The sequence below is a fragment of the Pistacia vera genome, unplaced genomic scaffold (genome assembly GCF_008641045.1).
Source record: "Pistacia vera cultivar Batoury unplaced genomic scaffold, PisVer_v2 Contig425, whole genome shotgun sequence".
Classification (NCBI taxonomy): domain Eukaryota; kingdom Viridiplantae; phylum Streptophyta; class Magnoliopsida; order Sapindales; family Anacardiaceae; genus Pistacia; species Pistacia vera.
The window spans coordinates 873776-887973 of NW_022196252.1; the positions used below are offsets into that span (position 1 = coordinate 873776).

The 14198-nt window shown below is 35.4% G+C and overlaps 3 protein-coding genes and 1 non-coding gene across 5 annotated transcripts; 3 read left to right on the top strand and 1 right to left on the bottom strand.

Annotated features, from left to right (window-relative positions):
- Nucleotides 1-4927: 4927 nt before the first annotated feature.
- On the bottom strand, nucleotides 4928-5011 carry TRNAL-CAA. Its single transcript has one exon. It is a non-coding gene; the product is annotated as a tRNA-Leu (tRNA).
- A 106-nt stretch (nucleotides 5012-5117) lies between these two features.
- LOC116143056 (protein translocase subunit SecA) lies at nucleotides 5118-7794 on the top strand. Its single transcript, XM_031428476.1, has 5 exons — nucleotides 5118-5361; nucleotides 5495-5643; nucleotides 6231-6392; nucleotides 6897-7012; nucleotides 7475-7794. The coding sequence occupies exons 1-5, from the start codon at nucleotides 5175-5177 to the stop codon at nucleotides 7491-7493; spliced, it is 633 nt and encodes a 210-aa protein (XP_031284336.1). The 5' UTR covers nucleotides 5118-5174; the 3' UTR covers nucleotides 7494-7794.
- A 1257-nt stretch (nucleotides 7795-9051) lies between these two features.
- LOC116143031 (putative defensin-like protein 184) lies at nucleotides 9052-9547 on the top strand. 2 transcript variants are annotated; one of them, XM_031428445.1, is made up of 2 exons: nucleotides 9052-9132; nucleotides 9287-9547. In XM_031428445.1, the coding sequence occupies exons 1-2, from the start codon at nucleotides 9075-9077 to the stop codon at nucleotides 9457-9459; spliced, it is 231 nt and encodes a 76-aa protein (XP_031284305.1). In that variant the 5' UTR covers nucleotides 9052-9074; the 3' UTR covers nucleotides 9460-9547. The 2 variants fall into 2 exon arrangements, with proteins under 2 accessions (XP_031284305.1, XP_031284304.1); XM_031428444.1 differs by having other exon boundaries at nucleotides 9075-9149.
- A 2571-nt stretch (nucleotides 9548-12118) lies between these two features.
- LOC116143032 (putative defensin-like protein 184) lies at nucleotides 12119-13448 on the top strand. The gene is made up of 2 exons (XM_031428446.1): nucleotides 12119-12191; nucleotides 13186-13448. Exons 1-2 carry the CDS (start codon nucleotides 12137-12139, stop codon nucleotides 13356-13358), a joined length of 228 nt encoding a protein of 75 aa, XP_031284306.1. The 5' UTR covers nucleotides 12119-12136; the 3' UTR covers nucleotides 13359-13448.
- Nucleotides 13449-14198: the final 750 nt, after the last annotated feature.

Here is a 14198-nt window from a genome sequence, read left to right on the forward strand (position 1 = left end):
TATGTTTCATCTAGAGCACCCAAACAATTCTAACAGGATAGCAAAAACAGGGAAACATTAATTTCAGCATAATGTCATAAGCAAACAAATATGAACAACAAAAACCGAATAGGTACAATGTGTACCTTGAACCATTTCCATCTGTCATCATTTGAATTCTCCAAGATAGGATCTGGTTTTTTCAGCAGAAGTCTATGCAGTCTCAACACAGCTTGCAGCACTCTATGGAAATTTCGTGAAACTGTCTCACTAGATCTTTTTGTTTGTCTTTTAAGAACTCTATTCTTTACATGGTGCGCAATTATGTGAAGAAAACTAGCCACCATCTCTTATACAGTTGTATTTCTAGTTGATGCTAACCCGCCAATACTTTTTAGTAAATGACATAACTTGTCAAACAATTTCACATCCATTCTACAGTTCTCAAGACACTGTGTATCACTAGTGAAAACCATGTTCTATAAATTGAGTGACCTAGCATTGTGCCTACCAATTCGCTCGGCCGCATATACCTGTGTAAGTTATAAAACCCCTATTATTCCTGTTCCTATGCAGCATATCAAGCCCAACAATTAGAAGCATGGCGAACATGCTTTCCATCATGTGCAGTTGCAAAAGTAAGATTGTGACCAAACGCATCTTCTACCTTAGGGGTAAACGAGCCATGATTGTTTCACCTACTCCATGTACGAACAAGCATAATATTACTCACAAACACCTATACCATTTCACTTCACAATTCAAAGTACATTAGCACCAACCCCTACACTAGATAGTCAAGACAAACTGTGGAATGGCAACCAGCTAAACCCAAACAAGAAAACGTAAAACCCACACAGTTTAGGAAGATACAACCAACCATTTCAAATAGCACATCACAAAAAAACAACATCCACACAATCACTGCATCACACATGCATATCGCCGTAACAAACCCAAATTCAAACAACATAATTTGAAACGAAACAGGGAAGCATAACCCAGAATTTAAAAAACCCAAATTCAAACAACACAATTTGAAAGAAAACAGGGAATCATAACCCAGAATTTAAACCAGCATACTCCATTCTCTACAGCGACCATATCATATTAAAAACTACAGACCATCAAACCATGCCCAAACACTGACACTCCAAACCAACATTATCATGCCAACAACATTCCCCTTTTCATTCAAACACAAGATCAATATATTTAGGAGCAGTTCCGTGTATGAATGGACAAAAAAAATGGACCATTTTCGTCGAAGTTGTTTGATTACTGCAAATGGCGAATTGAATGACAGAAAATACAGTATTACACAACTCACCTAACTCGATTAAAGTGACGGAGATTGACAAAAAAATTGCTGCACTTCAGGACTGGAACTGCTTGACGACGAACAAAAATCAATGCATCAGCATATATTTAATAAACAGCAACACAAATGTTCGGTGAAAGGAACCAACCTGGTGTGCTTCACGTCGATTGGAAAAGAAACAGAGCCCTAATAGCACCGCTGCTTTTCGTTGTGGAGGAAAAGAAAAACAATGGTGGATTAGTGTTTAATCCAACTTTTAATATGTATATTGTAGTTTTTTCAAATATCAAGGGCTTTTTTGTCTCAATAAATTGAATTTGGGGGGCAGAAAAGTCAGCCTAACTCAATGTGGGATACTTGTAATTTAAAGGATATATAAGGGCAAATGTGTTCGGAATGATAAAATATTAAGAGCAAAGTAGGGTAAAAATTCTGATTACCCTGGTAATCTAACATTAACACCCCCTGGGAAGGTAATCTGATTACTCCTAATATTACCAATAGTAACTACTATTTGCAATAAAATATTACTGTAATATTATATTACTTGATAACCAAACGACGGAATCTTGAAAATTAAACAAAGATTACAGGATTTATCCTATTTTACCCCAAACCAAACGCACCCTCAGTGATAACTTAAATGCCTAGAACCTTAAACTTCAATAGCTGAACCCAAGGTTCTAAAACCCGACCTGGGCTGGTCCGATCGGTTCAATCAATTGAACCGGGAACCGATGGCCAAGCCGGGTTGATTCAATTAAAAAACTGCTAATTGAAGTTAACCCAGTTTGAACCACGGTTGGACCAGATTTTCTGTGATGAAACGCTGGTCGAACCAGTTTTGGCACAAAACCGGGTTAACTTCATTCCTAAAAATTAAAACCCCAAAAAAAAAAAAAAAAAAAAAATTTAAACCCTATTCGCATTTCAATTTCATTCGACAAATCAACATATCATTGTGGCTTCGGCTTCTTCAATCTTCGGCTGCTTCTTCTTCAATATCGAATCTTCGGGCCTTCGACATCTTTTGATCTTCAATCTTAGGCTTCGGTGGCAGCTTTTTCTTCTTCAATCTGCAATTTTCGACAGCTCTGGCAAGGTTTGTGTTTCTTTTGCTTAGTTTTCTTTTTACTTTTTACTGACATTATTATCATTGTTCTTGTTGGATTGTTGGCTTGTTGCATGGGAGTAGATAGAGATGGAGGGTTGAACTGTTGATTTTGAAGAAGTGGGTTTTGGTCCTTTTGGGTTTGAAATTGTTTGCTATGAGAAAGGGGCTTCAATGAATTTGGTTTGCAGGGAGGGACTGGAGTAGATAGAGATGGAGGCTTGATATTGAAGAAGTGTGTTTAGGGTTTGAGACTGTTTGCTGCGAGAATGGGCTTCATAGTAAAGAAGTTGGTTAATGCATTTTTGTGTGTTGTGTTTGATTTGGATTTCATTGTTTTTATTGCACTGTAGTGGGTTAATGTTTTGATACGTTTGATTTGAATTTGAAGAATGCAAGCTGTGCACTGCAATTTTGCACACTGCAGCTTGCACACTTCTAACAAATTTTAAATTTAGTTAGTCAATTTAGTTTACAATAACAAATTTTTACTTATAATGTTATTTTTGCTTGAAATTTCTTGTAGATGCTGATGCGGATGACGACGACAATGACATTGATGATACAAGTAATTTTGCCTTTGTATGACTGCATCTAATGTCCAAATTCAACCTTGACTTGACATGGAAATGTAATAGGATTTTGGAATGAATGTGTTGCTTGCTTTATATTTTATAGCTTATTTAGTTGTTTATTTCAGATTTGGATAAACTAGTTACAAAAATTTATTGAGTATCAGTATTTTCTAATCTGGAATTTTAATTCTTCTGCTGATGTTGACATGCTGATGTCATGGTTAGACTCGGTGGTTAAACCGGCCAACTCGGGACCTCGCCCTCCGACCAGGTCACCCCACGGGTCAGGTTTTAAAACCTTGGTTGAAATTGGGTCGGCCGATATCCTGCTCAAGTCCTTGTGCTTAAATCCTGGCTCTTTAGCCTTCATTTAAAGCACTGTAAAAGAATTAGCTGAAGATATTTTTGTGTCTATTTCCAAGTAGAGAAACAACTTTTAAGAATGAAAGGCTCCGTTTGGTTGCCAATTGGGAATACTACTTTTAGTATTCCCAAAAAAGTTAAACAGTAAAATACCCAAAAACTTTGATTTTTGGGAATACTACTCCCAATATTATTCAACTTTTTTTAAACCCCTTAAATTTGATAATTTAATTAAATACCCCTAAATATTTTTTTAAAAATTACAAAAACACCCCAGTAATTCATATTTACCAGATTCCGGCCACCACTGCCGGAAAATGGCCGGAATCTGTTAGGATGGCGCACTACCGGCTGAATCTGGCCGGTAGTACGCCGATCTAGCCTTTTCCGGTCAGATCCACGGTGGATCTGGCCGGAAAAGGCCAGATCTAAGGCCAAAGATCTGGCCGTTGACAGCCAGATCTTTGGCCATAACGGTTTATAACGACGACCAACAAACGGTTGTCGTTGACCATCAACAACGACCGTTTGTTGGTCGTCGTTGACGGCCAGATCTGGCCTTTGTCGGCCAGATCCACGGTGGATCTGGCCGGCAAAGGCCATATCGGTGCACGACCGGCAAGATCCAGTCGGTCATGCGCCAATACGGTGAACCCGGCCACCCTCCGGCGGTGGTGGCCGGCTGTCCGTATTTGACATTGGGTTGGGGGTGTTTTTGTTAACTTTTAAGATTTTATTATAGGGGGTGTTTTGTAAATAAACAAATATAGGGGGTATTTTATTAATTTATAAATCCTACATCGTAATACCCGCCCAATTCAACTTTTTTCAGAAAACTTTTCCCAAAAACACCCAATTGTGAACCAAACGAAGCCAAAGTATTTGACTAGTTCAAAAAATTGTAACTAGTTAAGCCTGAATACCCAAAAACACTCTTTAAAGCCATTTTCAAATATTTGTGCAAGTAATTGAGGCTAGTTACCCAAAACCCATTTCCAAACATTTGTAAGTAATTGAGGCTAAATACCCTAAAACACTTATTGTAAAACCTTTTTCACACATTTGATAGTTAAAAAAATAAAGAGTAATGCTAGGTCTACAACCCAATTTTACAACCCTCTGACAACTTGTAATTGATCATCTTATAGGATAGGTGAGACTCATAGCAAACAGGCTGGATCCAATTGTGACTTGTTGCATTGGGGTTGTGAGATTGAGTTGTGAACTTAACATTACTGAAAAAATAAAAATATCTTGTAAGTTACCACATCGGGGGTTGTGAGATTGATTTATAGATCTAGCATTACTAAAAAATCAAAATACCTAAAAACACATTCGTAAAACTATTTTCGAATTGTCACGTCAGGGGTTGTGAGAGAATGTTATGAGATTAGGTTGTGAACTTAGCATTACTGAAAAATAAAAATACCCTACAAGTTGCCACGTTGGGGGTTGTGAGATTGGGTTGTGGATTTAACAATTTGGTAAAACCATTTTCAAATATTGAAAAAAAAAAAAAAACCCAAAAACACATTATGTAAAAGTAAAACAATTTTCAACTATTTGTTGGTGAAAGATTGTCAGAAGTGGGATTTGAACCCACGCCCTCTTTCGAAGACCAGAACTTGAGTCTGGCGCCTTAGACCACTCGGCCATCCTGACGGTGTGACAATATTTTTCAAATTTATTTATAATAATAATTTAAAATGCTGCGTTTCAAGCCATCTCTTCTTAACTGAAGAAGACTCTGACCTGAAACCCCCAAAAAAACCCTACAGAAAGTGAACCCCACCACCTTCTTCATCTCCAAACCCAAAACTTCACAATGCAGTCTTCACGAATCCTGAGAAACATTTATCTCAACCGTCACCTAATTCTATTCCAGCAGCGTTCAATCTTCACCACGGCGCCACTTCAAAGCTCATGGATGGACTCCATCAAAGGAGTCTTCACCGGGAAAAAATCATCCTCAGAAGACCCCAATGTCACCTCTGAGTCTTTCACTCTCCTTCGTAAGTCCCCATCACTCTCTGGCTTCCTCGTAAAAAAAAAAAAAAAAAAAAAAAAAAAAAAAAAAAAAAACAAAAAACAAAAAAGGAATCTTTTGAAACTTTTGTAGTGAAAGTTTATTGATTTTATTTGTAGAGTTTGTTGATGGTTTAAAGAATGCAAGAAGGTTGGGTACTTTTAAGAATTACATAGTGGGTAGAAGCAGTGAAGCCACGTTTGCTGATGCTTTTGAGAAACAGGAAGCCATTCTTCGTTATCTTGGTGGTTTTGATCCCAAAGGAGAGGTTGGTTAATTTTTTTTATTTATATTTTTTTATTTCACCTTAAAATACATATTATACTCGGTCAATGTGTATTTTGGAGTTAGGGAGTCAATACTAAAATGGAATTTATTACAAATATGATGAAGAAGAAATGCAAATTGTGTTAAGAAGTGCTAACAGACACCAAGCTTTCTTTGATATTGAACTGAGTAGTTTTATTGAATAGGTATCAAATGAATAACAACCCAAGTTTTTACTAATTTGGCTCATCGAAATTAATTTAGCAATATATTGTGCGCCCAAATCCGAACACATTCCCTCATAGTATACCCGTTGGCATACTGCATCAAAATACCAGGCCCACATTTTGTGTTACAGAATGTTAGACTTCTCTTTTTTTATAATTTTCACAATCAGTGTTCCCAAGTTTGGCATTGCATATCATGAGCTATGGGTATCCATGTTATAAACTTCACATTGTGGTATCAGTAATGAATTCGAATCCTGGTTTTTAAGTTTTCTGGTATTTTTACAATGCGACATGTACATATATACTTTTGCATATGGTTGAGTGTTCTGATTATGGGTTTAGGTTTCTTGGTTTGTAGAATATTCAAAGCAGTCAAAAACAAGAAGCTGCAAAGCAGTGTAATTGCACAATAGCTGATGTTGAGAATGCTCTTGCTAATTTCACTTGGGCTAAAGAAGCACAAAAGAAGATAGAGAAGTTAAAGGAGGAAGGGAAGCCAATGCCCAAGAGCATGACAGAGGTATCATAGCTTGAAATTCAGTTTGGTTCTTATATTTGTAAAACTGGCTTTTTGATAATATTTTTGAGAAATATTTTCTGATATGGATGATTCAAATGATTCCAAAGATGCTTTACTCTGTTAATTATTAGGAGTCTCTGTTAAAATTATGTTTTGTTTGACCATTTTTTTTTGTATCCTTATCTATGCCTTATGTTTACACCTGGAGCAAATCCTGGATTTGTTGTAATGATCCTTGGGTGAAGCTGAACCTGTTCAAAAATTGGCTGTGTGCAATTGTTGGTTTTTTTACTTTGCCTAGTTCAATGGTCATACAACTACTTTTACCTTTTTTGTGGGTATGAAGTGGTTCATGGTTTGTATGATGGCATTTTCTGGTCTGACTTGATTTCTAATTTCTATAATCTGTGCTTAAATGAAAATAATGGTTCTTGATTCATTTTTATGAATATTTTGAAAGCAGAAGATTGGAAATATTATTTACTGTAAATTGTGTTCTTGTAGATTCAAAAGATGATGGGGTCAACACCACTAGATGTTGCCAGGTCCAATTTGGCTAAGAGTGGGCAGATCAGTAGAAACGCCCTCTGTCCTTGTGGTTCCAAGAAGAGATATAAACGGTAATTTTGCTGCTTTGATTTTTTAATCAACTCAACTGTATCTTCTCTACCACACAATAAACTGCTTCTAAACCACTTAGGATACAGATATTTCATTTGCTTAAATTTTTGCTGATATTAATACAGACATCTGTATACTGCTTTCTGATTGGAGATTGTCAAGATATCAGTGATGTAGATTCCCATTAGTTTAGGTATTGAAACAAATAGTGAACAAATATTTAACTGTATGGTCATAATCTTAGATAACAATTTGTCTGTTGGTCAATCAATGTAGCACTGAAGACATAATTTTCTTTGTAGATGTCTTTTTCCTATCAATTTAGGTTCAAATATATTACAACTTGGTGATCTTTCTTCCAGGGAGATAAAGTTGTTTAGACAATCTAAGCTTACTCGTTTTTTATACTTATTTTCTGTTCTTCCATTAGCTCACTCGTTTATCTATGCTTTCTTATGAAGGTGCTGTGGAAAAGATTAAGATCTAAGAAGACTAAATGGAAGAGGGTTTCTGCAACTTGGATGTGAGAGAGATCCTTTGAGATGGTAAAATCCGTGCACTTCCATAGACGTCTCTCTAAGTCTTTTTGTTAGTTATACTCTTGGATGAGTTTGTATGCCAAGGGAATCTTAATTTTCAATATGGGGAACAGAGACGCCTGCTACTTATTGATTGTTTAACCCAAAAGCGGCTTGTATTTATACATTTTTTTTTTTTATGATGGGGGATTCAGATGGAATAATGCTATTTTACAATGCATAAAGCCAATATGGAATTACCATTTTGATGTCTCCTATTTTTTATGTCAATCTGCTAAATTATATAATGTGTACTAAGGTGATGCAAATCTATACATCTGGGCCTATTACATATTAGGTACTGAAATAACCAAAATAAGGGGATCAAAGAGTCTTCAATCCATTAAGCTGAAAATCTTGTTTCCTCGCTAAGCTTTCAGAAGCGGAGAAGAAAAAAGCTTTTCTGATGTTTTCAACCAAAAGGGATGTTTAATTCTCAAAGATAACGTCAACTTAGTGAGAGTGCTAAGCAGAAGAACTTGATCTTGCTGAGCAGTCCTGTCACCAAGATAACCCACTTGTGTGAGTGCTTTATATTGTTGTTAGTCGTGTATTCTTTTGACACCAATAAATTAGACTTTCACAAAGAAGATTTGTTCTTTCATTCCCATATTACAGATGTACCCTGACAATTGAGATAAACATGAATCTCTGGCACTCTGTCTGAATCTTGCCATGCATTTTTGGCATAATAAAATATGTTTAGTTGTAGTGGTTATGCCACTTTTGTGACTTGGCTTTCATAGAGTAATTTAACATCCTATACTCATGGTGATAGAATCTTTTTATAATAAAGACATGTTGATAAACCTTTCTCACTAACTTTTTCTCATAGATGCGACGTGTCAACTCACATTTGGTTAGGCATGATTCATTGTTAGATAGGCATGACTTATTGTGAGTTGACCAATTGTGAGTTGACACGTCGCGTTTGTGAGAAAAAGTTAATGAGAAAGGTTTATTAGCGTAGTATTACCCATCTTTTTATATAGGTTATTTTCAATTGGTTTCTGTTATGTACCTTAAGGTTTAAGCTACCTGGAAAAAAGATAACCCAAGTCACCCGAAGTCAGGTAAATTAGAAAGTGGCAAACTTGAGAAATTGTTTGTGTTTTCTCTTTGCAGGTCTAATAAACTATTGTAAACTTATCTCAATTGGATAGGATTCTACAAGTTCTCTTTTCTAAAAGATTAAAGATCTCCAAATCTCAACTCTTCTATAGAGAAGTAATTTATTTTCTAAACTGACTCCAAAGTATCCAACCAAATATAAAATTGATTAATGTCATTAGTTAAATATGGCCATTATGAAAGACTGCCTAAAATTCTGCGTCATAGAGCATGACATATACATTCTCTTCTTTTGCATAATTAAGAACAGAAGAAAACATGATTTATCATGGGAAGGTTCTTCCACTGCTATATAAAGCCACATAACAGAAGAGATCATAACATATAAAATTTGTAGCAGTATTATCAAAAGATGGCTAAGCTTTCTGCTATTTGCTTCTTATTGCTTGTTCTCATTGTCTTCACTGGTGGTACATATATAACTCTGGTCACTATCTCTTTTCAGTTCCACTACTTAAAATGATTTCTTCTGTTTCTAATATGTTTTGTTAATGATAAGGTGTTTAGCATATCGACCTTTTCAATTCATTGAGCAAGTCTTTAATGGTGATTTTAAATTTGCAGATGAGCTATTGGTGCCAGTGGCAGAAGCAAAAGACTGCAACAAGGTGTGGAACTGTAAAGGCGATAAACGTTGCTGGGACGATTGTAAAAATCGTTACAATGGCAAGGGGCTCTGTGATTTATATACTGCACCTGGCGTTCCTAAACAATGCTTTTGTGCCTACAAGTGTTGATAATCATCTCAAATCTTCATCAACATCAACTTAATTATATATATATTAATCTAGCTAAATAAACAACTTTCGTCCTACTTCAATTTTGAAAAGGAACTTAATGATATGATGTGTTGTAACATTAAATTCAGTCATTTTGTAAAATTTGTAATATGCAGCTAAGTATATATGATCTTCACAAATCCAACAAATTACAATCAGAGAGTTGACTGTTAGCCTATCTCCTCACAAGATTCACCACCCTCAAAAAAGATTTTTAACTTCATTAAACCCTGCACTCTTTGAGAAAAAACTAAAGGTTAAACTTGGTAGACTATAGAAAGCATAAAGATCATTTTAATTTTCATGAGAGAGGGAAGCAAGGACTAGGGGTGAAATCGAGTCGAGTATCTGATAAATCGAACTCGACTTGATCGCTACAATATAATCTTTGAAACTTAAATATGATAAACTGATCGAAGATATAATCCTTTTAAGACAAATCAAGGAATCACTGGATTTCAATAAATAGAGATGTCAAATAGATCGGATCTATTAACATGATAGAAAATAATATAGTTGAATAGACATATTAAATAATATAGTTTTTTTACAACAATACAACATTAGCACAAAATATACATGACATAATTTAACGCTTCTATTAATCTTAGTATAATTGATAAAATGATTCTACAAATTTATAATAAACAGATTGTTGATAAGCAAATTGAGACAATAGCCAAAGAGGAAATGATAAAGGGTGTGTATTTGTTTATTTTTGGCATTCTCAAGCTAACAAAATCAAGAAATGCTACCTGATATGTAACTTTTTTTTTTTTTTTTTTTTTTTTTTTTTTAATCAAGGGAAGTTGCACCGGGGACGGGTTCTTCAAGAAAGCTGGAAATGATGAGTAATTCTGTTGACATTGCTTTTTTCGTTCTGTGTTTGTTTTGTGAATGGTTCAAGCAGTGATAATTTCTTCTCTTTTCATAATGTTAAACTTTTGTGATTGGATTCAAGCAGTATGATTGTTAACTCTGCTGACAGTATGTTTTTCTTAGATTGGAATGTTAATTACCTTATGGTTAAAAGTTAATTATCCATGCCTGTGTGGTCAAGGAACATATAGGGCTTAGAATACATCACGCAACCCATTATGTGAATAAACATGAACCTCTACACTTGCAATCTATACCAAAACACCAGACTTCATGTTAGCTTTAATCCAGTCACAGCAGCAGTAAACTTATTGTAAATAACCAGCTGAGATGCAATAATCAGGATGCCGAAGCAAAGATAGCGATGGTTTTCTTGACAAACAGGAACCAAAAAATAGCTTTTGAAAATGTATAAAACAAGCAAATTAAGGGACAAGTACTCAACCTTTTATAAACCGAAATGTTCTTTAAAATGGGATTAGGAGATACTTGCACCGGTTGTTAAGAACAGTATCCCATGCATACATATCTCTATTACAAGAAAAGTACGCTCTGATGGATTGACTCAATCTGATGCTAATAACTTCACCAAAAGTCATATAATCTTTGATTTTGGTGAGAGAAGAACAGCTTTATGATTCTGAAATTAATTCTCTAATTCATTAGGAACCGATGTCAAACTTTGGTTTATTGAAACCTGAATTCTTTTTCTCAGTATAATCTTTGATGAATTTCCACAGAAGCAAATTGTTGTCAACTAATGACACATAACGTGAAGACCAAAAACAAACCTTAAGCTCAAAATATCGAATAAAACAATCAAGGAGAGAATTCATAAAAGAAATGGAAAAATATTCCATCAATTTATTGCAACTGCTTCATAAGAAAAACTTATCAATATATAAAATCATTTCCATCATTCAATATTGCAATTCTTTGGTCTTTTACTTTATATTGATTCCTTTTGGTTTAATTGTTATCAATCTCTAGATTTGACAATTTCTAAACATATTCTCGCCCCAAACAGACCCCTATTCTCATAAAACCCTGGATTTAACAGTTAAATCCATTTCCTTTTTCACTTATGGTTATTTCTAATGCATTTTTTTTTTTTTTGTTGATTGGGAGTGTTCATCCAGCTTGCATGCATCTGGGGCCTTGAAGTTAACGACCAGATGAATCTTTTTTTTTTTTTTTGTCTGGAGGTGTCCAAGTCAGCTTATGCGTATCTCGATTAATCCTTCGAGACCTTGAAGTTAGCAACTAGATAAACCTCCAGTGGCTACCCTATTAGCAGTTAAGGTGAATTGAACTCAAGATTACTTAAATAATACACCCAAGAGTCTTAATTGATCACTCAACCACCATTGCCACCCAATGGTGGTTATTTTTAATGCATTTCCTTAACGTAAGTTTTAAGCTATGGACCTGGAAAGTTGCCATAACCTAGCTAGTCAAGTAAGCAAGAAATTTAAGTGCAAGTTCATGTTGATTAAAATATAATAATCTTCTAACCATTGGATAGCGTGTTCTCAATTTCTGTTGCTAAAGATTAAAGATATCCAACATTTCCAACCTAGAACACTTTAGCAGTTAGCAGATAGATAACTCCTAAATAAAAAACCATTTACTTGAATTGACTTACAATTTCCAGCCCAGAAAAAAAGAAAAGAATATTATTCTACTCCTATAAATTAAGGCACTCAATAAACCAGCATATACAAATCAATTAGCACAATTAGTACTAATCCTAAATATGGCTAAACTTTCTGCCATCATCTTCTTGCTTGTCCTCATTAGCTTCAATTGTGGTAAATCTCTATTCATTTCTCCTATATATATACACACTTAATTTATGACTGCATGATCAATCTCTTCTGTTTTTCAACTTTAAGTTTTATTCATATTAAGGTGTCAGAACATATTGGTGGCTAACTAATTTTCAGGCATCATATTTCTATTACTAAAACCCAGTGTTCTAATAACCGACCAAGGCTGAAACCTGGCAAAGTGATGTTAGCATGTTTAGAGGTTTGAAATCTAGCAAACACACCCTTGAAAAATTTAATATGTCCTTACAGGTTTGAAATCTAGCAAACATGCCCCTAAAAAATTATCATCAGTCCCTACAGGTTTGAAATCCATCAAACGCACCCCAAATGCAAATTGGCGGTTGACTGGTTGGTGATGGCGACACACAAAATGCAAATCCTACTCATCCTTTGAGCCATTGCCTAGCAAATCTACTCAAGATATGGCTGAAAATGAACTATTTTGTGGCAAAAAACCCCATTGCCGACGTCGACAACCTAGGCCAAATAGGCTTGTTTCCAGCGTCGGCAACACTCCCCATCACCACAAAAACACTCTTCTCACCCTCCTGACCAAAACCTATCTCACCCCCTTGTTAGCCCTGCCAATTGTCGGCAACAACTCGCTGTTGTGGTCGTGCGACTTTTGCCTTTTCCGATTGTTTCACTCACCAGAATCACTTTCGTCGCCACGTTTCAACTCATCGACTCTTCCTCTCCAAAACCCCCCAATAGCCCCGCCGCCATCTGCTCGCCGATCGCCACCTTCCTCTCTAAGGTTTGCTTATTCAGGCAAGAAACAGTGGAAATGGGTGACCCAACCCGGCGAAAGGCCTTGAATCTCGGATAGACCGATTAAACTGGCTGGGCCAGGGTGGGTTTTAAAACGAAGCAAATATATATATATATATATGAATTAAAACATAACCAGAATTAATGAAGAAGAGAACAAAAGAGTATAGTGCGTTAATCATGACTTATTATGACTTTGCAGATGAAGTATTGGTTCCCATGGCAGAAGCAAAAGACTGCAACAAGGTCTGGAACTGCAAAGGTGACAAACGTTGCTGGGATGACTGTAAAAATAGTTACAATGGCAAGGGGCTTTGTGATTTATATACCGCGCCCGGCGTCCCTAAGCAATGCTTTTGTGCCTACAAGTGTTGATTGTTGATGATCATCATCAACGTAATATCCACTCAGTAATCTAAATAAATGAATCTTCCCAGTGAATGATTCCTACAAAACCAGACTTATGTGGCCCATAATTTGTATTAAGTAATGAATGTTGTACTAGTGTAATCTCAAGTTGTTCTGTATAATATTTAAACTTGAGTTATATATTTCAAATTATATAACTGATACCTCACCAAATTAAGAAAGAATTTATATATATATATATATATTTTTTTTTTTAAGAGAAAAGCCTAAATTTGAACCAGATTTATTGGGAAGGATTTGATGAAGATTTTATTGACATTAACTTAGTTAGGGAAACTACCTCTAGTTAGTTTGGCAGTTTGCTTGAGACTCTTGGGTGTATTACTCAAGAGGTATTGGGTATATTACTCAAGAGGTCTTGAATTTGAATCCCCATAACAACTAATAAGGGTAGCCACTGGAAGCTTAATTGACGTTAACTTTAGGACCCTAGTGGGGTTAGTTGAGGTATGGGCAAGCTGGCCTGGACACCTTCGGATACAAAGGAAAAAAAAAAAAAAAAAAACTTGCTTAGGGAGCAGTTATGATTTAATGTGCTATATCTAAAGAAATCTACTGCCCATTAATGACACAAATCTGCTTTCTGTTTATGCCTAAACTTTCTGATTTACGTACTAATAATATGAAGGGAGAACGACATTTTCCCACCCAAGGTTTGGCGAAATGACACTTTTCCACCCTTCAAGTTTCAAAATGACACTTTCCCACATTTCATTAGGTCCTGTTATGTTTTCCGTTAATATTTTATTAAAAAGACGAAAATACCCTTAAATATTTGACTTTATA

Bases quoted from the DNA above. Each gene is read 5' to 3' on its own strand.
- LOC116143031 (XM_031428444.1), top strand. From the start codon at position 9,075: ATGGCTAAGCTTTCTGCTATTTGCTTCTTATTGCTTGTTCTCATTGTC. The intron at 9,150-9,286 runs GTCACTATCTCT...TTAAATTTGCAG, and splicing joins GTGGTACATATATAACTCTG to ATGAGCTATTGGTGCCAGTG.
- LOC116143056 (XM_031428476.1), top strand. From the start codon at position 5,175: ATGCAGTCTTCACGAATCCTGAGAAACATTTATCTCAACCGTCACCTA. The intron at 5,644-6,230 runs GTTGGTTAATTT...CTTGGTTTGTAG, and splicing joins GTTTTGATCCCAAAGGAGAG to AATATTCAAAGCAGTCAAAA. The intron at 6,393-6,896 runs GTATCATAGCTT...GTGTTCTTGTAG, and splicing joins TGCCCAAGAGCATGACAGAG to ATTCAAAAGATGATGGGGTC.
- LOC116143032 (XM_031428446.1), top strand. From the start codon at position 12,137: ATGGCTAAACTTTCTGCCATCATCTTCTTGCTTGTCCTCATTAGCTTC. The intron at 12,192-13,185 runs GTAAATCTCTAT...ATGACTTTGCAG, and splicing joins CCTCATTAGCTTCAATTGTG to ATGAAGTATTGGTTCCCATG.